We start from the raw sequence: 25,455 nt of genomic DNA, 5'->3' as shown, positions 1-25,455 counted from the left end.
AGTTAATCTACTGGAGATGCAGAACAAAGACTTTTTCAGACGCTTACTGATCAAGACAAGAACGGTTTTCATCAGCAGCGTAATGTTGCATAACAGAGCGTTAGACTGCATACAGGAAATAAGACGTTGAATCTTGTTTGGGCTAGATGTCCAACAGATAGACGAAGATGAAAGTCTACAAATATGTAATCGACAGCAGCGCAGAGCCGATGTTCACGTTGCCATCCTAGATAAATGGAAACACTGAAATTTTGGTTACGATCTATTACGACTTTGCCGCCAGTCCCCGATCGGTTCGGCTAGTAGATTACCTGTACATAGAAATGTGACACAAGCGCACTCGTTTCGTCATCGTTGATCTACTGCCAGATATGACGTGGTAACAGGGTCAACCCAGACGAGATTAAGGGCCGACTAAAGGACGACATCTAGTAGTTACCGTTGCTATTGTGGCTACTCCAGACCGAGCCGGAATTTCGTGTACAGCGGCCTGGAGACTTCAAATGCAGAGAGAAAAATAAGCTTTGCAAAACCTACTCTATTAGCCGCCAGGCACAGCCATGGAATGGAAAAAAAATAGAAGAAGAACAAAGACGACTTTCAACCCAACTTGAACAATACAATCACTCTGACTCTACGCAAGAGTTCCGTGAAGACGAAATAAAAATCTACCCGAGAATCATACTAGACAAGAAGACGAGAAAACAGTGTGAAATGATTACCAGACAAGAAAAGAAAACAGTACCACGTTCTATCAGCACGACGGTGAGCGTCAAGTTTGTTTCATGTAATTTTATGTCGTATTGAACTGCACTAAGTTGTGTTGTCTGATAACGTGTTTTGTGAACGTTTTGTAAGTGTTTTGCAATTTTTTTGCTCTCAGACTTCAACTCACGATAGAGACGATCAGCATGGGTTAGACGGCACTGCTGGTAAAACTTTCTGCGCTTCAACCAGGAGTCGATGTAACATACTGGGCTGGCGCAATTTTCTCCTTGCCACAAGTCGCATTCTAGCCAGCAATTAGCACCGCTCGCGCCTGGGTGGGTGCATTCCGCAGATTGGGCCACCGAGTGTAGGGAGAGCTCACTGCCTGTTTTAGTCAAGAATCCAGCGTGGTCCAGTAGTGGGCGTTGTAGCGTGCTGGGTATGGGTCGAATCTGGTCGGGCTGGCGAGCGTGAGCACATACTGGAAAAGCATTGTTCCAAGTTAACGAGTTGTGAACGGAAGTGGAAGGAAAAAGTCCCAAAACGGAAATGCCGAGCAGTATTAGACGCACCTCCTTCGGGAGTGTTTTCCGGGGGTTTGTGAGAAGAGAACCGGGATGATTGGAAACCGAGGTACTCTTTTTGCAAGAGATTGTAGTAGGCAGAACTAGTAGAACATGTACATTTATGCAACAAGGAGCGCATGAAGCAGTGTATAGCAGTACAGATAGAGAGAGCGCCAGTTGGAAGAGTAGAATTACTATGGCAATACTATTTTTGCAAAATGCTTCTGTAAACTCAGTATCAAAACACCACTTTCACAACACTTCCGGGGAGACGAGAATACCACAATCCTGACGAAAATGTTAGTGCTCCTCTGGTAAAAAAACCACCGTCTCCAATACCGAGAAGATGCCCTGCAAAGTTCCGGTGGGCTGACTTCCGACTTTGCAGTTTTGTGAATTTCACCGACTTCGCGTTTTTGTGAATATTTTTCGGCACCTTTGTTTATCTTTTGTCAGAGCCAGCCTCATAGTGAGCCAGGGATTGGCCCGACATGAAAACATTGGCTACCTCCTTGCAAAATATATTATGGCTTTAATATTCTCTTGTGGGTGGTTTGCCAAAAAAATTGAGTCCCTGCTTCTTTTTAGTTTCGCCCTGTTTTCGTGTCTTTCTTATATATCTCGGTGTATCTATCCGTGGTGAAAAACACTCTTCGCTCCTTTTCCTACTAACCCCAGTCGTTCCTTATCCCTAACTCAAGTTGTCCACTCTTTGGCATACAACCGTACATCCCTACAGTTGCTATCATCATAACATTCATTGTATACACTGTTTCATCATCTGAAACATCCTGATACCCATAGTCATCTATAGCTTTACATTCCAAGTTAGTTCTACTAGCTCTAATCTATAATCACATCGATATGAAATTCACAACCTCCGTCTACTTGGCGGTGTTGGCTACGATAGCCACTGTCCAGGCTGGCTGCTCCTTCGTAGGAGGAAACTACTACTGCTCCCAGACCGACAAAATCATATACAACGGCCTCGGCTACTCAGGGTCGTACCAGGACGTCGTCAGCATGGACGAGTCCACTGGCCAGTGTTCGCAACAGGCCTACTCCTTCTCTGGTAACTTGTCGCCATTAGACGAGGAACTTTCTGTCCACTTCAGAGGTCCCTTAAAATTGAAACAGTTTGGTGTCTACTACCCAGCCTCTAACTCCAAAAGAGAGGACGCAGCTGAAGACTGCGTCAAGAGACACATCCACCATAAGCACAAGAGAGCTACCGAAATCTTGGAGGTCACACACACTGTTATCGTCGATGGTCAGGGTAACACCATCGCCAATCCTGGTGCCTCTTCTGTTGTAGCTGCGCCAGCTCCAGTCGAAAGCTCTGTTGTTCAAGACAAAGCCTACAGACCAGACATCTCTACCAATTCCGCTCCTACTACCACTACAGAAGCACCAGTTCCTAGCTCTTCTTCAGTCTCATCTGCCGCTCCTTCAGCCTCTAGTTCCGGCTCTAGCCCAGCTTCCGGAGACTGGGTCAGATCCTCTTACTACACCCCAGGAAGTGCTGACAACTGTGTCTTCTTGAACTACTATGGTGGCTCCGGTTCTGGAGTGTGGTCTTCTACCTTCGGTAACTCCTTGTCGTATGCAAACTCCGATGCCTCCGGTGGTTCTTCTTCCCCTGTGGCTCTCAGTGACACTACCCTCGCCTCTAATAACGAGTTCCTCATCATGTCTGGTAACCAGTGTAGCGGTAGCGACTGTGGCTTCTACAGAAAGGGTATTCCAGCTTACCACGGATTCGGTGGTGCCAACAAGATCTTTGTTTTTGAATTCGAGATGCCTTCCGCCGGTAACGGTGGTGGTTTCAACTTTGACATGCCAGCCATCTGGATGTTGAATGCTAAGATTCCTAGAACTTTGCAATATGGTAATGCCGATTGCTCGTGTTGGAAGACTGGTTGTGGTGAATTAGACTTGTTTGAAATCTTGAGCGCTGGCTCGGACAAGTTGATCTCCCATTTGCACGACGGCCAGGGTTCTGGCACTGACGGTTCCAACTCCGGTGGTGGTGGTTCCCAGGACTACTTTGCCAGACCTACTTCTGGCTCGTTGAAGGCTGCTGTTATCTTTACAGACTCAGCCGTCCACATCTTGGAGGTCACTGAAGACTTTGACCCTTCGCTCTCCCAAGAAACCGTCGACGCCTGGATCAGCAAGCAGGGTTCCAGCGCCTCCATCGGCTACTAGATGGAATGCATGCTCTTGTATTTTTACCCTTTTCACTTAAAAACAGTTCGTCTGTCATTAGATTGTATTTTAATTGTCATGTTTAGTTTGAGAAAGTGTAGGAACTGGCGTAGTTGACAGTGTGGATCACTTGTCAAACGTAAAGTACTATGTGTTGTGTTGTATCTGGAATAGTACTGTTACATTCATCACTTCAGATTCTGATCCAGATGTATGCCTGTACGATTTTACCCTGATATTCTTCCGTATCTCTAGTTAGCTTGTCCATAATTCCTCATCGATACTATTATATTTAAATCGAAATTGTAGTTTTTGTCAATTCTTCATAAATTTCAATTCTAGAAGCATATTTCTCCAAGCGACTACTCTATAAAATTTCTAACATCTTTATATTTCCAGAACAAGAAATCTATATACATTTTTATTTGTATAATGGCATTCTTTATGTTTGGAATACTTTGCTTCTTACCTAATCTCAATTTATGAGTACAGAAGAAGTTCTTTTAACTGATCTTCATTTTGCTTATCTCAAAAAGTTCAAAATTTCAGACAGGAACAAGTGAAAAGTTTCACTTCACTTTTAGTGGGGTAGACTTTAACTCATGACAGCAGTTGGTATTGACGTGGGAACTGGTTCTGTTCGAGTATACTGCGAGAATAAAGATACTATCCAGACGTACGAAGCCGAAATTGCCACAACTCACAATGCAAATTTCATAACCCAATCTTCTAAGGAAATCTTCACCAAAATCCTAGACCTCTTTGCCAGACTCAATATAGACCATGTTTCGGGAATTTCAACTACAGCCACATGCTCAATGGTTGTTCTACAGAAAATGGAGGTAAATGGTTCTACTTTCTTGAAACCTTTTTCACAAATATCAGGCATTTCTGATACTAATGGCCCAATCCCAAATCAAGATGTCTTTCTATGGATGGATGGTAGAGCATTCAAACAAACAGATAGATACAACCAAAGACTTAGAGATACGAAATTCTCGTCAAGTGTTGGAGGCAAGTTTGTGCCTGAGTTGGGAGTACCAAAACTCAAGTGGCTAAGTGATAATTTTCCAGAATCAAATTTAGTCTGTTTTGAGCTTTACGATTGGATAAATTACCTTTTGCTAGTTGGTGGATTTCTGGAAAAGGAACTTGTAGAATATAGACCTCGCAAAAAAGATTTCAACAACGATAGCTCGGCTATGGATGGCTCTATAAAGGGCTGGCTGAAACAGACATTGACTTCTGTGTTTGAGATAAGCAAGAATATCGAAATAGGCGGAGCCGATTTCGACGTAGCTACAGAGTTCTTGCTTCCTGTTGGCTATCCTTTAGGAACTGTTCACAAAGCTTTTGCCTTCAAAGATGCCGTTGTAGGAAACGGTTGTATAGACTGCTATGCTGGCTGGCTCTCTACGATTGTAGCTCCAGAGAACCGACTTGGTCTAACTGGTGGTCAATTATCAATGATAGCTGGAACATCCACCTGCTTTCTACTCGCATCCGAGTGTACCTCACCTATCACGGGAGTCTGGGGCCCATACGATAAGTTACTTCCAAATGTTCAAATGTATGAGCTTGGCCAGCCCGCTACTGGAAAATTGTTTGAGAAACTCTTTTCTAAGTTTGACAAGCTAATCCAGGATAAACTTGGAGACAAAGCTAGTGCTTCGGATATATTCGCCTATGTTGAAGAAGAGACCGTCAGGCTACTGTCCCCGACAATTACAAGAGCTATCCGCAACTACTTCTACTACGGCGATGTGTTTGGCAATCGTAGCCCATTAAGCGACTTCACCATGAGTGAAATGGTTATTGACGGCTACAACTATGATTGCAAATTAGCACCGATAATCGACAGCCACGACAAAGTAGCCAGTTTAGTTATCCGCTACAATTTGATACTAGAATTCTTGTGTTTCCAGACGAAACACATCATTGAGGTTCTTTCGCAACCAGAGCAAATAAACATAACCGAGATTGTAGTCAGTGGGTCTCAAGCCAACAACAGACGGTTTCTACAGCTTCTCAGTGATATCACCAATTTAAAGGTCACAAAACTCTGCGAAAAGTCCAAGTACTCTGTGGCCAAAGGCGCCTCAATCATGGCGGAAGCTGGAACAGGCTTGATGCAAGAGAAGAACGCGGCGAATATTGATGCAGATAGTTATGCACGAGTGCTAGGGCGGATAATCCGCAATACAACCGAGCAAGAAGAGGTTGTTCCGACCAAGGTCGACGAGTTATTGGTGGCGAAGAAGTACGAAATCTACAAGGACATGGCCAAAGTCCAAGCCAAATATCGAGAGTTGGTGAATAGCGATTGAATTTGAGAACGACGAATATTGAAGCGCAGTAGTCAACTGGAACACAGCAAAGGCATAGACTGCGTGCTTTTTACAAGAATTAGCTAGTGGACTACGTAGATTCCACATACAAGATTCCTTACAAGCCTTACAAGATTCCTTACAATCATAGATAGAAGATCGTAGAGATAACAGAAAGACAAATACAAAAGTTCATTTCAAATTGAATGCGAATAATCTTCTCTTATATACTGGGCCAAAGAATCTAACTTTCGTATTTCTGTGGGTTACAGCCGCATGCTTTAGTCCAGCCGGCAGTCGCCTGTGCCAGCGGATAGAGTATCTAATCGTATCTGCTGTATCGTATTCATGTCCTAGCAGTCTGTCAAATTTCAACTTAATTGTCCAAATTGAACATCTTGCAGAGCAGATTTCTTGTTTTCTGTTTTGTGAATCTCCTTCTTTATAATAATAGTTTTACCCGCAGGACAAGCCCAAAGTTGAGAGAGGGGCAGTCTGGAATAGGAGATAATTGGGAAGTCCAAGTCGACAACTATGTAATAATATGCAAGGTCCCGTGACATGCATTAGTCAGTATGCCCCCACTTCGGACTAACTCGCAGAAACGGATGGTAGAGACGAAAATGTCGATGTGTCAACCGGGAGGAGTGCCGAAAGGGGAAATAGTCCCACATGCATGCACAGAAACCACGGTCACCTACATTACTCCACCAACGAAACGGGTAGAGTTCCTGTTTAGGAAACGTACAGGAAGAGCCCAACAGGAGCAATTATGGTGATCGGGAAACAACCCCAGAGAGTCCGGCACATAGACCGAAAAGAGAGCTAGCAGCGCTACATTTTGGTTGCGTTGGAGGAGGAAAAATTTTTTAGGCCGGAGTCTGACCCCACGCGCAAAAGCAATTGTGTGAGAAAAAGAAACAACCGGGCGAGCTCGAAGAGCTGATGGGGAGGAGCTTGTCAGAAGAAGACCGAAGAGAGATTCAGGGACAGTTGGAATGAGACAGAGACAGAGACAGAGACAGACAGAGACAGAGACAGAGAGATAAAGACGTGGAGATAAAGACTCGATCGTAAGATTTGTTCCAGAATGGGGCTGAGAAACTGGTGGGGAGGGGGGGTTTTCTGCCTTAGATTCAAGATGTAGAGTCTACTTGGCATTTCCCAAAACTGCAGTGTTTCCACACCAATAAGTGAATTTTAAGCGTACAATATACATACAAAGTAGGCCAGTAGGAAGTGAAGGAACCGCAGCCAGAAATAATAATATTAAATTACTTTTAGTCAGTATGGGCATTCTAAATTAACTGAATAATTTCACTATTTGGTTCCAAAAAAATTCGCACTAAACCAGAGGTCTCCATCATTCCTGATAATAAAACCAGTGGCTAATAATAATTCGGCATTCTCAGCAGCTTCCAGTGAGTTTTAAGCTGGAGGGACGAGCCTGAAGGAGGCAGCACACAGAAGGTTTTAGTCAGATCCCGTGTCTTGGAAGCTGTTCTGTTTCTGGCAAAGTAGACTGACGGTTGGAGGAAATTCCCACTGTCGCCTGGGCAGATTGTAGTTCTTAGTCCCAGACAGTTCCGAGAATACCTCCTATTCAACCTGTGGAGAAGTCCAAAATACGTAAGCAGTAGTGGAGGATCGGTATTGCATTGTAGAGCAACTTGTCACCCTTTTGTGTGCTGCTGCTGCAGTCGTTTTCTGATTTCTGATTGATTTCTGGTTTCTGATTTCTGATTTCTCATTTCTCATTTCTCGTTCTTTTCTAGCTGAACATCTCGTTCGCAGAATCGCTGTATTTCCACCAGTTTCTTTTCCTCAGAACGACTGGTATTGTCACCGTAGCTACACAGTTCTCGCTACATATCGCCGGTAGTCTGAAACGTGACTTCGTCTTGTACCCTGGTCCTCGCTGTCGAAGTCCGTATAGGCACATAAAGTCATCGTACCCTGCTCCACCTCGCTAATTTTTTTCGGAAGCTTTCCTTGTGCTTCTCCAACAGAACATCCCTAGACTCGTCTGTTCTTTGAAGCGTAGACATACTGTAGTGTTTGGCATCCATAATATCCGTAATATCCGTCCGTCCACAGTGCCTGCACTATTGCTGAATCTTGAGCCGTCTCCACTAACTTCGGCAAAGTCATCCAGAAAAGCTACACCATCCGCAGCACAGTATTCACTTCTACAATAGTAATATCAGCATATCCTTGCGATTCCTCTGCTTGCTTTCCCAATCCGACCACATCTAAATTCATAACCTAATCCCACTGTACTTCACCTAATGCCAATCCCGTCAATATGATGTTCCAAAACGACTCCAAGTTCCCCAACGTTCCAACCACGGGGAACAAACACACGCTCGACACCATGAGCCCCTTCGTCCATAGTCACGGCTTCGACAACTCCAGCCAAGCCAACAACCATCCATTCAACCCCAGCCTCCACAACATCACAGCCAACATATCGCGTGGCAGCTATAGCCCGGAGCCTCCTTCCAGCTCAGGTCTCGATTCTTCTGTGCCCAACTTGTTTTCTGCGTCGTCAAACACGTCGGGGTCGTCCGTTTCGAAGCCCGGTGTCGTCACTAACAAGCACGTGAACCCCAACGCTGTACCTTCTACTAATAAAAAGCGTAAGTCTAACGTGAGGGCCTGCGATGCCTGTGCCATCCGTAAAGTCAAGTGTGAGGCGCAGAGACCATGTAGCCACTGTGTTTCCAACAACTTGAACTGCACTCAGCTACGTGAAAGAAAGAAGTCCGGGCCAAAGAACTTACACAGAAAGACTTTGGACTCCATCAACAGTTTGAGCGAGGTCATCGAGCTGAATACCGGAAAACCGACAACGAAAAGACCGTCGCTTCTGGCACAATCCAGTAGCAACAACATCACGCCCATCAAAGAGTCTTCCAACGAACTTGAAGACGATCAACTCTCTTCTGCCTCTAATGCCCCTGTTCATGCCATAAGCGGCGCAATACCCAGTAGTATTCCCATGGGAGCGACGGAAAGCGCGAATGCGACGGCTGAATACAAAGTAACACCGTATAACTTGATTGAGAACATTGCAATGATTGGTGATGAACCTATAGTATTCGAGTTGGTAAAACCTCTTACTGTCCAGTCGTTGGCGATAAACTACATGAAGTTGATAGAGTTCGTAGCCACTAACTATCCAAACCTTCAGCATCTTCCGAACAATCCTTTCCATTCTGAGCTTAATCTCATGGAACACCACGAGGATTCCGTCTTTCTTTCGAAATTATTGGTAGTATTGACGGTGAACTTGATCACGAGCGAGATCTTGATCAAGTTGAAGAAGCAGAAGTTCAGAAACTTCATTAAGTACCCGAAGAAGAACTTGTTGTTCAAGAATTTCAAAAACTATAGGAACTTGCTTCATTTCAAATGTATTGAAATCTTCATCTTGATTGAAAAGAACTCGATAGTGCCATCTATAACTCCCCAGACCGGCACTAAAGCCGGCAACTACCAGAGCCTCTACCCTTTGAACCAGTACCAGGTCTACTACAACTTGTCTTTGAGTTGTTTGCACTTGTGTAACTATTATCATATGTTGAACTTGACGAACACGCTAAACACAGCCAATTCAAGCGATAACAATTATGGCAATGAAGCTCAGGAGCACCAGAAACTCATCAACTTGAGGAAAAGTATCGCCTATTTCCAACTTATTAATATCAAAGCCAGCGACAGCGCGGTTGTCGTACAGCTCTATGAGTTATTTGAGATCTTATACACCTTTGAAAGATACTACATGGTGTATTCGTCCAACAATTACAATCTCAACTTGGTGAGAAACAACGACGTTGTGATCCAGTTGGACTCAAAGCGTTTCATGAAGTATCATAACGAAAATATCAACAACTCATTCAACCTGAACTTTTTGTTTGAGATGATCAGTAGTGTGTCTGAGAGCAACGAAATGGATTCTGCGACAATCAGCAAAATTGTAAAGTTTTCTAACTTTAACATTCGGCTCAAGGACGGCAATACGATGTTATCTAAGTATAGCTCTTTTTCTACAAAGATCAGAGCCTTGAGGAGCAGCGACGAGATTCTTGAGGTGATCAAGAATGTTTTTCTTTTCAAGTTGTTGATAACCTTCCCGTTAGATATGGAAGATTCACGCGTGGAATTGAAGCAGATCACAGCTGATTTGAACTACTCTTTGACAAGATCTAATTCTGATTTGTTCAAGCTTCAAGTTTCCAACTACCAATTGTTACCTCATCTCTTGCATTTGCTCAAAGTGTTGCTACAAGTGAAGGAAGAAGAGGTTCTGAACCGGATGGAGGATCAAATTACACAGGCCACTAAAATCGAAGATGCTCAGGAGCAGCAGGTTTATGTAGAGTTCAGTGACAATTTGATCAAACATTTCCCGTTCTTCAACAACATTAACAAGTTGATTCGATCTGAGAAGCTCTTGAACTCGTGGTATTTGAATCTCACCGAGAACAGAACCAAGTTGAACGAGTTTAAGAAGATGTACGACCACAAACAGACGCTCGAGAGAGAACTCATCAAGTCTCAAGGAAATATTGACGTTTCTATCAATCAACTTTTGGAAGAATTAGATGCGACAAAGTTGATGATCCACTCTAGCACCTCCTCGATTCCTAACTCAAATATGGTTACGACGTATCCTCTGCCGGAGAACCATAACGTAAAGCCGTCTTCATCAGGCTTCAATGCTGAAGATCAAGACGAAGAAGATGAAGAAGACGATTTCTTTTCTATAAATCCAACTTCGCGTGTACAGAGAACCACTCCTCCTCTCAACCAGGCCAAGTTTGTCTCGATGACAAGTCGTGCGTCGTCTTCTACTTCTACTTCTTCTTCTGTTTCTGCTACTGATGCTACCTCGATGAGCCAGAATACTGATCATGTGATCATACCGCAGCCAATGGCACCTACTCCTAGTGCAATGCATCCTGCCAAACACGACGAAACTCCCGGTGCTATGACCATGAGTGCTAGTAGTTACAGTCTATTTAACGACTTCTACGGCGCAGGCACTTCAGGCTCGCTAACTAATTTGTTTCAGTTCAACAACACCTTTCTAGGCAGTGGTGGAAGTCCACTCCCACCTCCACAAAATCTCCAACAACAACAGCAACAGCAACATAATCATCTACAACAGCTTCAGCATCCGCCGCAGCCGCTACCGCCTCCGCCGCCTACTGTCTACGGTAGCAATCTTGTAGCACCTTCTATCCGAGAGGAAGAGGTCAAGTTGACTCCAGGTCAGTTTATGTTTTGAACGAATTATACGAATGTTTTATTACTCTAATCACGACTTTTAAAAAGTTTTTGTCACTTCATATAGAAATGTAATAGATACCAGTATTTGATGTAGTTGCAAATTTGGAACACTTGTTGCCTATTCGGGACGTATCACGTGAATTGAAAGATGGAGAATATGACAAAAGCAAGGCGAAAGGGCCGGCTAGGATAGATGAAAAGGTACATTGGAGTGACCATACTGGGGAGGCGAGGAACTTGATTGAGACGCGAGAGTGTTGGAGAGTAGTCTACTATAGATATGAAAATAGAAGCCCAGATATGGAAGTAGTAGAGCTCTTAACTGTAGCGGAGAGGAGAAGAAGAAGAAGAAGAAGAAGAAGAAGAAGAAGAGCGAAAGATACAGAACGCCAGCCCATTGAGTAAGAAGTAAGAGAGGAACTCGTACAAAGGCTCCTCCTGGGAAGACCAACCAGAGATTTGAGCAAATAGAGCCTATCTTGAGATGTTCCAGAAGATCAGTAGATGGTTAAGGAATGCATGGAGATTACTCTCCTGTGTACAGTCCTGATTAGCGATGAAATTCTGGTTGGTTGATTTGGGATGGATAATAAACAGAAACGGAAGCGGGACAATGGATGGAACGGAGACTCGTAAAAGAAGAAGCAGTCAAAATGGTTAACAGATGAGAAAGTAGCATTCCAAGATACGGTGACAAAATCAGGGCTTCAATGACAGCGGTGACACTTTCTACATTCCAAGTGACTATATGAGAATCGTGGAGAAGTCGCCGGTGTGGAAAGTGAGCCCACAGTGGGAATTTGGTCACAAGAAATTAGCGAGCATTCTCCAGTAATTTTTCACTAGAGCGAGTCTAGCGAAGAGGGGAGACAATTGTAGCGAGAGCGATACGGTAGAGAAGAGTAATGTGAGGAACTCGTAGCGTAGTCTAACAGTAACATAGATGAGTCTTGAGAATTGTACGTAACCAGAACGGTATATATGTGTCCATGTTCTCTCTTTTTATAATTGGTGGTGGCCCTGGCTTCCCTTAGGCATCTTTTTCTGTTAAGCCAGACTCTCGCTACTCTCACTGAGACTCGTTGGCCCACAGTTAGCGAGACTTTGTGTGACAAAGCATTTTTTCTGGTGGTCGTTGTTCACAGAAAAATCACAACTGAGAGGTACTCCTTGACTCGACACTTTTTCATTATTCATACTCCCATCCTAAACATTTTGTGGTTGTGCCATCATATAGACGTGTTTATAATTGTCTGAAGCCTTGGTTACGTTCTATTAGACAGAAACATTTCCACTGCCGTTCATATTCATACTATCACATAATTGAATACCTACGCTGAATTCTAATCAGCTAGTCAATTCTATTCACAGTCCACAATTCAACTATCAATAGTTCTACTACAGTGATCAACACTATCAGCCCTGCCACACTATCAATCTACCACAAATAACCTTCATAATTCATTCATTCTTGTTCTTGAGCAGGAATCAAATCATTACTATTAGCATAATCTATTAGTACACTCTACTTTCTACAACTATAATCAGACAAGATGGAATTAGACACAGACGTGCCTATGGAGGATGTCGAAGACTTGAAACAAGCCGAAACCGGCTCTGGCCCGGACGCTTCCCCCCACAACAACAGTAGCAACAGTAATCGCAACAGTAATAGTAACACCACAGCCAAGAAGTCTGACTTGAATCCGTCCACTGTGGGCCAGTTGGACGAGTGGATCGACAAGTTGTCTAAATGCGAGCCTTTGTCGGAAACAGATGTCAAGAAGTTGTGCGATATGGCCATTGACGTTTTGCAATTTGAAGAAAACGTCCAGCCTGTGCAAGTGCCTGTGACCATCTGTGGTGATGTCCATGGCCAGTTCCACGACTTGATCGAATTGTTCAAGATTGGAGGACCCTGTCCCGACACGAACTACTTGTTTATGGGTGATTATGTAGACAGAGGCTACTACTCGGTGGAAACTGTGTCGTATTTGGTTTGTATGAAGGTCAGATACCCCAACAGAATCACCATCTTGAGAGGAAACCACGAGCTGAGACAAATTACACAAGTGTATGGTTTCTACGATGAATGTTTGAGAAAATATGGCTCGGCTACAGTGTGGAAGTTATTCACCGACTTGTTCGACTACTTCCCCATCACCGCCTTGGTAGACAACAAGGTGTTCTGTTTGCACGGAGGTTTGTCGCCGATGATCGAAACGATTGACCAGGTCAGAGAGTTGAACCGTATCCAGGAAGTGCCACACGAAGGACCTATGTGTGACTTGTTATGGTCAGACCCCGACGACCGTGGTGGATGGGGGATTTCTCCCAGAGGTGCCGGTTTCACGTTTGGACAAGATATCTCCGAGCAGTTCAACCACACCAACGACTTGAGTCTCATTGCGAGAGCGCACCAGTTGGTGATGGAAGGCTTCAGCTGGTCGCATCAGGAGTCGGTGGTGACCATCTTCTCAGCACCAAACTACTGCTATAGATGTGGGAACCAAGCAGCCATCATGGAGGTGGACGAACAACATAATAGACAATTCCTACAATACGATCCTTCTGTTAGACCTGGCGAGCCAACTGTGACCAGAAAGACGCCCGACTACTTTTTATGAGCCTAATGTTGTTTACTGTTTTGTTTTGTTATAGTAGTGATTTTGTAATCTACTATGAATGTTCTAATATATAAAGAAAAGGATAACTGTAGTTACATGACTTTCTGTGATTTGTGACTATATGGATATAGTTACGAAAGCTTATGTGCTAGTGGAGAGCTATATGTGTCATGTGTTTTGCTTGACAAGTTTGTTAGATAAGCCGTCTCTTCACAGTTTTGATGCTGAGTTCTCTCATAAAGATAACTCATAGTTATGATCTCCCATAGCTAAGGGACCTCAATAGACATGTATTTGGACCAGTTCCTTGCGAAAAAGCACAAGCGAGTAAAAGCTGATGTTCATGTACTACACAAATTTACTGGTATCTGTGCTTTTTGGTTGTTTAAGTAATCTCAAGTCCATTTCTACTGAATCTCTTCCTACGAAGAATCTCTATTGACTCTCTAAATTCCAGTCTCACTCTCTCACTAAGGAGTAGCCGCACTTACGCTGATTTTCCTGGAAATCCTCGCTAATCTTTTTTCTTCACATTTCGCACCAACCATCAATTTCCTGCACACTTCCAGCCAACCAGAAACGTCAATTTTCCAATTACTGAAAATCAATTGAACTGTCTACAACTACAAGCACAGCTTTACCCATACTCTTCCTCATTCACCCAGACTAACCCAACATCCTTTAACATACAGTCATGTTGAGCTCAGCCAAGTCTGCCAGACCTTTAGTCCGTGTTTCCGGCTCGGCAGCCAGAACTCTCTACACCTCTGTCTTGGAGTCCGACCTCAACATCACCAAGAACGGAAAAGTCAATGTAGCTATCGGTTCCGGTGGCCGTTCGTCGCGTACAGGCTACACGGCTACTGTATTCGGTGCTACCGGCTTTTTGGGCCGTTACTTGACCTCCAAGCTTGCCAGACATGGTACCACAACCATCGTTCCCTTCAGAGACGACATGAAGAAGCGTTTCTTGAAAGTCACTGGAGACTTGGGTGTTGTAAACTTTGTCGAGTTTGATGCCAGAAATGTCAAGTCAATTGCAGACTCGGTCGCCCACTCAGATATTGTCTTCAACTGTATCGGTGCCGACTACGAAACAAAGAATTTCTCTATGGCAGACGTTAACATCTCCATCACTGAGAGAATCGCCCAGGCTACAAAGGAAGCTGGCGTTCCCAGATTCGTCCATGTCTCGTCATACAACGCCAACCCTAAGTCCGAATCCATTTTCTACGCTACTAAGGGTATTGGTGAACAAGTCGTAAGGGATATTATCCCCAGCGCTACCATCGTCAGACCTTCGCCCATGTATGGTAGAGAAGACAATTTGTTGAACTACTTGGGGCCAAAGTTGAAGATGTGGACTCCAGGCAAAAACAGTAAAGAAATATACCCCACCTATGTTCTCGACGTCGCTAGAGCCTTGGAAAAGATCGGTTACGACGACTCCACAGCTGGCCAGACCTACGAATTGTATGGGTCAGAGAAATTATCCTTCTTAGAAATCAGACAGATGATCCACGGAATCACCCAGGACTTTTCCAATGCCGGCCCCTTGTCATACAACTTTGCTGACTATAACTTGCCCTTGCCTATTGCCAAATTAGTAGCCCAGCTTAAGCAGTTACCCTACTGGAAATTGACGAACCCAGACCAAGTCCAGAGACACGTCATTAACCAGGTAATCGATCCTACAGCCAAGACGTTCAAGGACTTGGGTATTGAAGACACCACCAAGTTGGCTGATGTCTTGTTCACATATGTCAAGCACTGGAGACATCCTTTGATTGCCCAAAAGGGAGCTCCTTCCAAGAAAGAGTTGGCCAAGTTGCGTCAACTTGAGCACTTTACTTAGTTCAATGAAAATTCAATCATTAAAAATTGACTATTGAATGAAATGAAAGAGCAAAGAAATCGAAAGAAATTCAATACTTCAAAATTGTTGCATCAATGAATACTCAAGCAGAATTTGAATACAAATCAACTCTTTGAATTGGTTTTCTCTTTTGTTCAAGACATACACTCAACTTCATCAAATCATCTGAATAGAACTAGACAGCATAAATAAGATTGATTCTTAAGTCCAATCTACTGGTCTACGTTTTCTTCGTACACGTTTATATTTATATATATTGCATATCTTCATTTTGTTTATTAGTATTAATAAATTTGCCTACGAATTGAATGTATTGTAGTTTTGTGCTGTGCTCGGCGATTTCCGAGACCTGATAAGATCGGCTGGCATACATATATAAACGATTTTTCAGATCTCCAAATTTTCACATTTCTTCTGATTCTTCGGTTCTTTCTTTCTCACAATGTACCGTTTACCTTCTATATCGCTATTCCCGTCTCTCTCCAAAGAAGAGAAAGTCGAAGTCCTAGCGCACTTGTTCGAGAGATGTGAGACCTTGACCGAATTAATTTTCTCCACAGTTCTCTACGATTCCAACACTACGTTCGCCAGCTATACCCAATTGATAGAAGCCGTAAGAACAGCATTACGGAAGTACCTTACCGAGGCCGAAGAAACAGCTGAGAAAACGCATACTGCCATCGATTCCAAAATCGCTAAAATCATAGCGGCACACCCGCGGCTTGGAGGCTCGTCCAAAGCCAGTGCTGAGAAGTTGTCTCAACATTCTTCACTGGAACAGAAGTCGCTTCAGACATCATCTGCCGAAGAAGCACTGCTCTTGGTTGTGCTCAACGACGAGTACGAATCTGTTTTTCCTGGTTTGCGATACGTTGTCTTTGTCAATGGCAGATCTAGACCCGTTGTGATGGAGAATATGCTGTCTAGGATAGCAAGAAACGATATACAGAAGGAGAGAGAGGAGGCTTTTGAAGCCATGTGTGATATTGCCAACGATAGAGCAAGCAAGTTAGTTGAGAAGATATAGAATATCCATTAAGTTGCTGGTATACGGTCACTACAGCCTTTTATAGACCACTTAATGTGGAATAGAGATAGACAGTAACAACACACATATTGAATAGAAGAAGTGGTAAATATACAAGGTATCCAAGTTAAATTATCTGAGGAAGTTGAACAATTACGAAACAGAAATGAGTTCCGAGATATTCAAAAATTACATTGAAATCTACTCTACTTATTCTCTGCTTGTTCCCAGATCCTCTCTTCCATATTCTCAGATCGCTATCTAAATTTCGCAACTAAATCGGCAGGATTTCTCACTAATAAATTCTACTTTAATTTACCCTGTAGAGCTAATTAAAGAGATAAGGACTCAACCAACTCTACCATTTTTCAACCGATAAAGACCAAACTTGAAATAACTGTTCTAAACACCACTCTCACCAATACCACTAACTTTCAGCTCTATTGCAACTCCGCTGCTCTTTCTGCCTACCCTTATCTACGCTGATAAGCTGGATAGTGGAACGCTCTCGCGGCCGGGTAATGCCTCTTCTTGATCCACCCACGACCACTCCCAGTAGCTGAGAAACGAGGCATTAATAAAGCTTTGAGGTTCAGCTTATCCACCAGGTCCATAGTATAGTCTAATCACCGTAAACCTGATATATTCGCTATGGTATGTGTTTGATTGTGTGCGTGATCCATACCGCAAGACGTGAAAGATCCAATTGGCCCATGTGGGGTAGATATAAGATGAATTGTGACAGACATGGTGACATTTTTATATGCCTTAGGTTGGGCATCAGATACTCCGTAAATTAAGGATAGAAAACGATTGAAACAAGAGCCAGTTCATAAATCTAAAACTGTTTATTTTCACAGTTGTATCCATTCTATTCCATATTCCTATGAGAATACTAGTAGACAATATTTTCGTGAATTTCCTTTTAGCGACTGAGATAATCTGGTTGATCAACCACTATACGTTTTCCGTACAGAGTTATCTAAGAGATCTCGTTATTGAACAATAGTATCGTGCAATTTCAATCCATAGAAGCTTCATAACTATCGACTAGCAATTCATATGAGTAGTCATCTATGCAACTTCATTACTTGTATTCACAATTCAGACAACACTATACTATTCATGCATAATCCAATTGAATAACCATATTCTCGTACTAACATTACCAAGGCTGGTGCTTTAGAAAACGCTCGTAAGGAGATCAAAAAACTCTCGTTGGATGCCGACGAATCACTCTACGGCCAGATCTACTCCGTGTCCGGACCTGTCATCATTGCCGAGAACATGATTGGTTGTGCCATGTACGAGTTAGTGAAGGTTGGCCACGACACATTGGTCGGTGAAGTGATTCGTATATCTGGTGACAAGGCTACGATTCAAGTCTACGAAGAGACAGCCGGTGTCACTGTCGGAGATCCTGTTTTGAGAACTGGTAAGCCGTTATCCGTTGAATTAGGACCTGGGTTAATGGAAACTATCTATGATGGGATCCAGAGACCATTGAAGGCTATTAAAGAGCAATCGCAGTCCATTTATATCCCCAGAGGTATCGATGCTCCAGCCTTGTCGAGAACTGTCAACTACGATTTCACTCCCGGTTCTTTAAAGGTAGGTGACCACATTACTGGTGGTGATATCTTTGGTTCCATCTACGAGAACTCTTTGCTCGATGACCACAAGATCTTGTTGCCTCCCAGAGCCAGAGGTACAATTACCTCGATCGCAGAGGCTGGTTCGTACAATGTAGATGACAATGTGTTGGAAGTAGAATTCGATGGTAAAAAGCATTCGTACTCCATGATGCACACCTGGCCTGTCAGAGTCCCCAGACCGGTAGCTGAAAAGTTGGCTGCTGACTACCCCCTTTTAACTGGTCAAAGAGTGTTGGACTCGTTGTTCCCCTGTGTCCAAGGTGGTACCACATGTATTCCTGGTGCTTTTGGTTGTGGAAAAACGGTTATCTCGCAGTCATTGTCTAAATTCTCGAATTCAGACGTCATTATCTATGTGGGCTGTTTTGCCAAGGGTACGAAGGTCTTGATGGCAAACGGTGACGACAAGAATATCGAAGATATTGCTGTTGGTGAAGAAGTCTTGGGTAAGGATGGTCTTCCAAGAGAAGTTGTTGCTTTGCCAAGAGGTAGAGAAACTATGTATGAAGTCTCTGAGAAGACTCAACATAGAGCTGAAACAGTCTTTGGTACTGCCTCTTACACTTGTAATGCTACTCACAAGTTAGTTCTTCAAACTAACCAGAGAGTTAACATTACAAACCACGTGCTTAGAGGTGAAAGCCAAACTTCTGTTACTTACTTCCAGATGAAGACTGCTGTCGCAGATGGTCGTGAAATTGAATTACCTAAGTTATGTACCAAGTCGTTTCAGCACAGTTCTCATGGCAGAGAAAATGCCTGGAAGAAAGCTGAAGTCTTTGCTAGCACGATTTCAAGAGATCCAATCGATTGGACCGCTGAAGCTCGTGATATTTCTCGTTTGGGTTACCACGTTCGTCGTGCTACTAGACAACTTTGGTCTCCTGTCCTTGTTGAAAAGGAAGTCTTGGCACCAATGATTGCTAAGAGAGGTTTTGACGAATCTATTGCACCTTACATGGCCTACTTGGTTGGTCTTTGGGTTGGTGATGGATACTCGGACAGAGCTACTTTTTCAATTGACATTCAGGATGTTGAAATCCATGAACGTATTAAGGATTTTGCTAGCCATGCCGGATTGACCCCTAGAATTGCTTGCTACAAGAAGTCCCGTGACGCTACTATTAGCTTGCACAACTCTGAAACTCGTGGAAAGAATGTGAGACAGAATTTGAACACCGGCAACTTGTTGTGGAGTTTGCTTGCCGAAATTTGTGGAAAGAAGGAGAATGAAATGCTTTTCAAGCTGGTTCCTTCATTCCTTCGTTCCGAAAGTATTGCTGTTCGTGAATATTTTATTTCCGGTCTTGTTGATTCAGATGGTCATGTCAAGAGGGATGAAGCCGACAAGTGCTACAGTGCAACTGTCAAGACTATTTACCCGGCTGTTAGAGATGGACTTGTTTCTGTTGCTCGTTCTTTAGGTATTCAAACCTCGGTCAGTGTTGAGGAGGCCAAGGAAGTGAACTCCGTCAAGCATCAAGAAAGCTATGCTATCTATATGGCCAATTCCTCTGCTTTGGATTCTGTTCTTTCCAAGTGTGCTGCTCCTCGTAAGAGAGCCGAGGAACCTGTTTGTGTTAACCGTGAGCCTCACCCTTACACGTTCCACATGGTTGAGAAGGAAGAGGATGACTTCTATGGTATCACCCTTTCTGAGGATTCCGATCATCAATTCTTGTTGTCGAACTTGGCTTTAGTTCACAATTGCGGTGAACGAGGAAATGAAATGGCAGAGGTTCTTATGGAGTTCCCTGAGTTGTTTACTGAAATTAACGGCAGAAAGGAACCCATCATGAAACGTACGACTTTAGTGGCCAATACCTCTAACATGCCAGTGGCAGCTCGTGAAGCCTCGATTTATACTGGTATTACCTTGGCTGAATACTTCAGAGATCAGGGTAAGAACGTCTCCATGATTGCCGATTCGTCATCTCGTTGGGCTGAAGCCTTGAGAGAAATCTCTGGTAGATTGGGTGAAATGCCCGCTGACCAGGGTTTCCCAGCTTATTTGGGTGCGAAATTGGCTTCTTTCTACGAACGTGCAGGTAAATCTGTAGCTTTGGGTTCTCCAGAAAGACTTGGATCTGTTTCAATTGTCGCTGCTGTCTCTCCAGCCGGTGGTGATTTCTCCGATCCAGTCACTACTTCTACTTTGGGTATTACTCAAGTCTTCTGGGGTTTAGACAAGAAGTTGGCTCAAAGAAAGCATTTCCCATCCATTAACACCTCGGTCTCCTACTCGAAGTATACCAACGTGTTGGACAAGTACTACGATGCCAATTACCCTGAATTCCCAGCATTAAGAAACAAAATCAAGGAAATCTTGTCTGATGCTGAAGAGTTGGAACAAGTGGTGCAATTGGTCGGTAAGTCTGCCTTGTCTGACTCTGACAAAATCACCTTGGATGTCGCCAGTTTGATCAAGGAAGATTTCTTGCAACAGAACGGTTACTCCACCTACGATGCATTCTGTCCTATTTGGAAGACCTTCGATATGATGAGAGCTTTCATCTCGTACCACGACGAAGCTCAGAAGGCTGTGGCCAACGGTGCCCAATGGTCCAAGTTATCTGAGTCTACTTCTGACGTTAAGCATTCGGTTTCTTCTGCCAAGTTCTTTGAGCCATCCAGAGGTGAAGCTGAGGGAAAGACCGAATTCAACACCTTGTTGACTTCGATTTCTGAAAGATTTGCCGAAGCTTCCGAGTAAGCTCTAACATTCTGATTCAATTCATCTGACTTGATTTTAAACTTATTTACTTTTATGTATTCACTTTGCTTATTTCCTTTAGATTACGATATCTACTAAGTTCAATATAAAGACATTCTATAAACTCTGAAGATCCTAAAACAGACATCCGGACACAACGTTTGTAATACATTGCCATGATTGGCTAAAGAAGTCAAGGATGAAGTTGTCCACTCCCAGAATCAACTCTCGGACCTCTTGATCCAACGAGTTGAAGATGGCATTGGAATCTCCCCTTGATTCATTGTGGCTGTCTTCCTTCTCGAAGTCTAGAAGGTATTGTTTCAACGGCATCCCGTTTGGAGTATACAATGGTATTTCTGCTGCTGTAGGTTCGTTAACTACTATTGTTATATGTGAATGGTTGTCTCTCATTTTTGTGGTTGTCTTCGGAAGACAAGAAATGGAACTGTTTGGTTTGAATTGTACGTTGGAAAGAATGTCTCGGTAGTCAGGAATATCTGCCGATCTCTGTACAAGACGTAGTTCAACCGGAGATTGTTGTAAAGAACTGGTTTCCTCTGTATTTGGAGCCGGTTGTTCTGTCGGTGGCGGAGGAGTTTCTTTGTACATCCTTGAGAACCAAGTTCCAAAATTGGAAAACATCCCTCTGGATTGAGCTCTCTGCAAACTTACATCTTGTTGGTAGACATGATTACCATTTATTGATAATTCGTTGTTGTGCTGTGAATCACTGGGTCTCCATCTCACGAGCCTATCTTCCATGTATTCTTGCAAGTAGTCACCTGTGGGTAGCAAGTTGTGCTGGCGACTAGCCACTTCCTTTCTTATAGATATCTCTTGAGCAAGAGTGATTGGTTCATATGGTGGCTCATGAGGGCTGATGATCGAGTATTCGAGGTGAGGAAACGGGCTTTCATCACAGTAATCATCAGTTGGAGAAGCAGTATCTATTTCAAAACTAGACGAAGAGTCTGACTTCACAACTGTAGAAGGCTGCCTGTAAAAGTCATTGTAAGGGAATTCTACAGTTTGTGAATGTTTTGGCACAGATCGGAAGTTACCATTGGATCTTATGACTTTAAGCGATTTCTTAGGATATAGATCTGTAGGTTCAATAATTTTATCCGATTCCTGAGAGAGCAACTGGTTCAGCGTTGGATGAACATCTTGTAAGTTGGTCTTCTTCAGTGGCCTTAGAGGGGAAACTGTACTAGGGGGCCAGGTATCCACTTTGGAACGTCTTTCATCACGGGCCAGAATTTCAAGGGTTCCTGGGACTGGATAATTTTGCAGATCTACGGATCCATGTTGAGTTTGCAAGTCAACCTCTTGAACGCAATTGATTCTTCCTAATGCCGAAGCAGAATAGGATCGGAAATGGCTGGGAACTTCTATTTTTTCGTCTCCTGACTGCCGCTTTGGCTCCAAAGTCCTCCTAGGAAGATCAATGGTTATTCCCAGTGGCAACGGTCTCGTTTCCATGATCTTTGACCAATGTTCTCAACGCTTCCACAAAGAATTCTAAATTTAATGATTACTTGTGGAAGTGTTGCAGCCATTTTCGAAGCGGCAAAAAATAGAAGGTACAGCAGCACCTGTCCTATTTGGGAACCAGTTTGTAAACATCCGTACCGCCACAGAAAAAAATATGTCGACTTAACTCTCTGAAAATTGAAGAATTGTCCAGTGAAATCTAGACAACCCAAGCTACGAATTCACGACTACAGCTCAATTTATACCATAATGGCTTTTATTAACATATTTACGGACATTACATTTATAAGTGCTCGAAAGCAGCTACTAAATGAAACGGTTACTAAGAACTAGAATAAAATCCAAAAGACCGAATCAACAATTCGGCAACATCAAAGATCGTCTTCACCCCACAAAATACTAGCAGGAAAACCAATAACCCATTGTTTGTACTTGATTAACAAATTGCTTTATTGACTAGGCACACTCGTGTGCTATTACTTCTCTTAACTGTTATTGTTCGGTATGGAGCTCCATTTCTCCCCAACGCTACTTCCTTGTAGACGTCAATTCAGCTTCTGTCCGTTTACTTGGATCTAGCTCTAACCTTCCGTCTCTTTCTCTTAAGTCTTCTAACTCTCTTCTTTCTCCACTTATTTCTCATTTTGGATGAATATAGTGTATGGTAGAAAGGAAAGGGAGAGGAAAAATATTGTTAATAGAGGAAGTGCAGTACTTTTTATAACTCCAAGAGAGGAGTGGGTTGGTCAACGTCGAATGACTATGAAAATTGCTGTGTACAGGTAGATGGCCAACGGTTAACTATGGTGTGACGTTTATTTGAGTCACGTGTGGAAATCTAGGGCTAAGAATGAGCCCTGTGTCATCGTGATTTGAGACGGCGCTACCATTCCAAGCTATCAGAAGTGGGTAGATTATTGGTGGACAGAAACGGTGTTGGTAGGGGTGGAATTGGCCGATCTAGGACTCAATTTGGGGATATGTTTGTATTCAAGGATTGAGGTTGTATTGCCAACGCTTATTAAAGATTTCTTATATTTTTTTGGGTACAATTGGAGTAGCCCTAAATTTGTACCTTCTCATAGTTAGCAGAGAAATGTGCCTCTATTGCTGCGAATATATTTCCTTTTAGTAGCACCAATACGTTGGATTGCTTTGGTGTAGATATACGAGTATCGTCAATTGGTAAAGGTTGACTATTTATAAGAATGCACTATGTATAAATACTAAGTATGAGTGTACGACAAGACTTACTCGACAGCATCGTCTACTTTCAAGTTCTTGCTTAGTCTGGCTGATTCCTGTTTCAATGCCTTCAACAAGTCGTCTTTTAAGTAGTCCATGCTGAATTCTGAGCAGAGATCATCAATGATTTTCTCGGAGATAATTACTCTTTCTTCTTCTTGCACTGGTTCGCCCAAGCTATTACGGATGTTTCCTCTTCTGTAGATTTTGTCGAGTTCGTGTACAGCACTGAAGGACAAGTGCTTAGTATCCAAGATAGCCTTTTCATCCGTAATTGTCTCTAGCTTAACTTTTGGGTCTTCTTGACTTGCAGCAAGTTCTCTTTTGGGCTCTACTTCCAAAAGGTAATTCAAGTGCTTGACTCCGAGTAGAGCCTTGACGTGGCAGTAGAATCGGTAGGCAATATAGAAGCCAGGCACGTTGGGAACTACTGGTACCAAGGCAAATGGCAAAGAGAGAGGAATGCCGACACCGCATAGGACAGCATACTTGAAGTGCTTCAGGTGTGCGTTGTCTCTGAAGTTATACAATTGGTTCAAGATGGTTGTTGGTTGTTGGAACGAAGGGTGTAATAACGGGATGGGTTTGATTTGGTGGTGTGGAATATTAAGATCGTCTATTTGTGACAGAACAACAGCCGAGGCAGTTCCCTCTGAGTCTAATTTCTTGTTGACCTCGTCCAACGATTCTTCATTGATTTCTCGAATCATTGCTGTCTGTGACGGAAATGACTTCAAGCAGTTTTCCTCGTAGGGAATAGTATTGAGGAGCTTCTTGATGAAGTTTGTGATTTTGACGTTGTACGACTTTTTTGAAGTACTCAAAGAGTTCCAGCCTTTGGCTGCTATTCCGGTGACTTTGGTTTCGATCTTGGTCACCAAAGGGAACTTCAGTTTCTGGCTCTTGTCTAGTATGCTAGGCTTGTGGTTACAGTAGATATAGGACTTGTACGTGGTGATGGGGATAGAGAGCACGTATATGGAATCGTGGTTGATGATTTTGCTCTTATCATCCTGCAAAGAAGATACAGCTCGTCTTTGAACCACAAGCAAGTTATTGAGCCCAGTCGCAATCGGTCTACGTCCCAATTGTCTTATCGTAACTCCATAGTTGAGCATAGTGAAAAATTCCAGTTATATGGGCAAAAGACAAAAAACGGTGGAAACAAGAAAGTGAAAAGAGTACAAGAATAAACTTGTATACCCGTATATTTGTGTCAACACAGAAGGTGTCCAGCAGATGTTAAAGCGACCAGTGCAGAGACCTTTCCGCCACTGAAGCCTTAACTGTGAATTCCAGTCCTCTGATAATGGCCATAATATTATGGAACAATGTGTGCAGGAGCTGCGATGGTTGCACAATTCTGTACCAGCACTGCAGTCGTCATGGGAAACAGAGTCAGGCTGTGCTGCTGGGCAGACGACTTGTATGTGGTTGTTGCTATTAAGCGTGATGTGGAATTGGCCAAATTGGCCACATTGGTTTGTCATCAGCGAGAGAAAATACGAAAAATGTGAGTTTTGACTGAGACTGTCTCAGATCATAAAGTGAAGAATGGAGCTACAGCATTTGGAACAATTCTAAGTTAAATTATTCATACTACTTGAAATCCATATATTGTAGCAAATTTAGCATTTGGCATTTCAGGGAGTTTAATTCCTTTTGGCTTTTGTATGTTTTAGTTTCTGGAAAGTAGCTAATAGTGAATTTT

General features: G+C 43.1%; 9 protein-coding genes across 9 annotated transcripts; 7 read left to right on the top strand and 2 right to left on the bottom strand. All coding sequences in view use genetic code 12, as the record gives it.

Moving 5' to 3' along the window:
• The first annotated feature begins 1,867 nt into the window (after positions 1–1,867).
• Positions 1,868–3,572, top strand: TOS1 (hypothetical beta-1,6-N-acetylglucosaminyltransferase). Its single transcript, XM_001382961.1, has one exon. The coding sequence runs from the start codon at positions 2,139–2,141 to the stop codon at positions 3,480–3,482; it is 1,344 nt and encodes a 447-aa protein (XP_001382998.1). The 5' UTR covers positions 1,868–2,138; the 3' UTR covers positions 3,483–3,572.
• A 512-nt stretch (positions 3,573–4,084) lies between these two features.
• On the top strand, positions 4,085–5,809 carry MPA43 (Ribulokinase-like protein; the record flags this gene model as incomplete). The annotated part of the gene is made up of 3 exons (XM_001382960.1): positions 4,085–5,147; positions 5,217–5,659; positions 5,741–5,809. 3 exons carry the CDS (start codon positions 4,085–4,087, stop codon positions 5,807–5,809), a joined length of 1,575 nt encoding a protein of 524 aa, XP_001382997.2.
• Positions 5,810–7,619: 1,810 nt separating this feature from the next.
• On the top strand, positions 7,620–11,505 carry PICST_66925 (predicted protein; the record flags this gene model as incomplete). The annotated part of the gene is made up of 3 exons (XM_001382959.1): positions 7,620–11,085; positions 11,199–11,305; positions 11,395–11,505. The coding sequence occupies 3 exons, from the start codon at positions 8,115–8,117 to the stop codon at positions 11,503–11,505; spliced, it is 3,189 nt and encodes a 1,062-aa protein (XP_001382996.2).
• Positions 11,506–12,657: 1,152 nt separating this feature from the next.
• On the top strand, positions 12,658–13,807 carry PICST_81790 (predicted protein; the record flags this gene model as incomplete). Its single annotated transcript, XM_001382958.1, has 2 exons — positions 12,658–12,751; positions 12,791–13,807. 2 exons carry the CDS (start codon positions 12,658–12,660, stop codon positions 13,729–13,731), a joined length of 1,035 nt encoding a protein of 344 aa, XP_001382995.2.
• Positions 13,808–14,403: 596 nt separating this feature from the next.
• Positions 14,404–15,909, top strand: NUE1 (NADH dehydrogenase (ubiquinone) 1 alpha subcomplex 9). Its single transcript, XM_001382957.1, has one exon. It carries the CDS (start codon positions 14,426–14,428, stop codon positions 15,584–15,586), a length of 1,161 nt encoding a protein of 386 aa, XP_001382994.1. The 5' UTR covers positions 14,404–14,425; the 3' UTR covers positions 15,587–15,909.
• A 140-nt stretch (positions 15,910–16,049) lies between these two features.
• Positions 16,050–16,634, top strand: PICST_29775 (predicted protein; the record flags this gene model as incomplete). Its single annotated transcript, XM_001382956.1, has 1 exon — positions 16,050–16,634. The coding sequence occupies one exon, from the start codon at positions 16,050–16,052 to the stop codon at positions 16,632–16,634; it is 585 nt and encodes a 194-aa protein (XP_001382993.2).
• Positions 16,635–17,250: 616 nt separating this feature from the next.
• Positions 17,251–21,126, top strand: TFP1 (Vacuolar H+-ATPase V1 sector, subunit A). The gene is made up of 2 exons (XM_001382955.1): positions 17,251–17,288; positions 17,808–21,126. The coding sequence occupies exons 1-2, from the start codon at positions 17,286–17,288 to the stop codon at positions 21,000–21,002; spliced, it is 3,198 nt and encodes a 1,065-aa protein (XP_001382992.2). The 5' UTR covers positions 17,251–17,285; the 3' UTR covers positions 21,003–21,126.
• Positions 21,127–21,137: 11 nt separating this feature from the next.
• Positions 21,138–22,487, bottom strand: PICST_29773 (predicted protein; the record flags this gene model as incomplete). The annotated part of the gene is made up of 1 exon (XM_001382398.1): positions 21,138–22,487. One exon carries the CDS (start codon positions 22,485–22,487, stop codon positions 21,138–21,140), a length of 1,350 nt encoding a protein of 449 aa, XP_001382435.2.
• Positions 22,488–23,749: 1,262 nt separating this feature from the next.
• On the bottom strand, positions 23,750–24,733 carry PICST_56214 (predicted protein; the record flags this gene model as incomplete). The annotated part of the gene is made up of 3 exons (XM_001382397.1): positions 23,750–23,898; positions 23,974–24,394; positions 24,419–24,733. Coding segments are annotated over 3 exons (885 nt in total), but the record flags the coding sequence as incomplete, so codon positions are not given.
• Between the last annotated feature and the right edge of the window lie 722 nt (positions 24,734–25,455).

Source organism: Scheffersomyces stipitis, chromosome 2 (assembly GCF_000209165.1).
Source record: "Scheffersomyces stipitis CBS 6054 chromosome 2, complete sequence".
NCBI lineage: Eukaryota > Fungi > Ascomycota > Pichiomycetes > Serinales > Debaryomycetaceae > Scheffersomyces > Scheffersomyces stipitis.
Note: the sequence above shows the minus strand (reverse complement) of the source record. Positions and strands in the feature narration are given on the sequence as shown.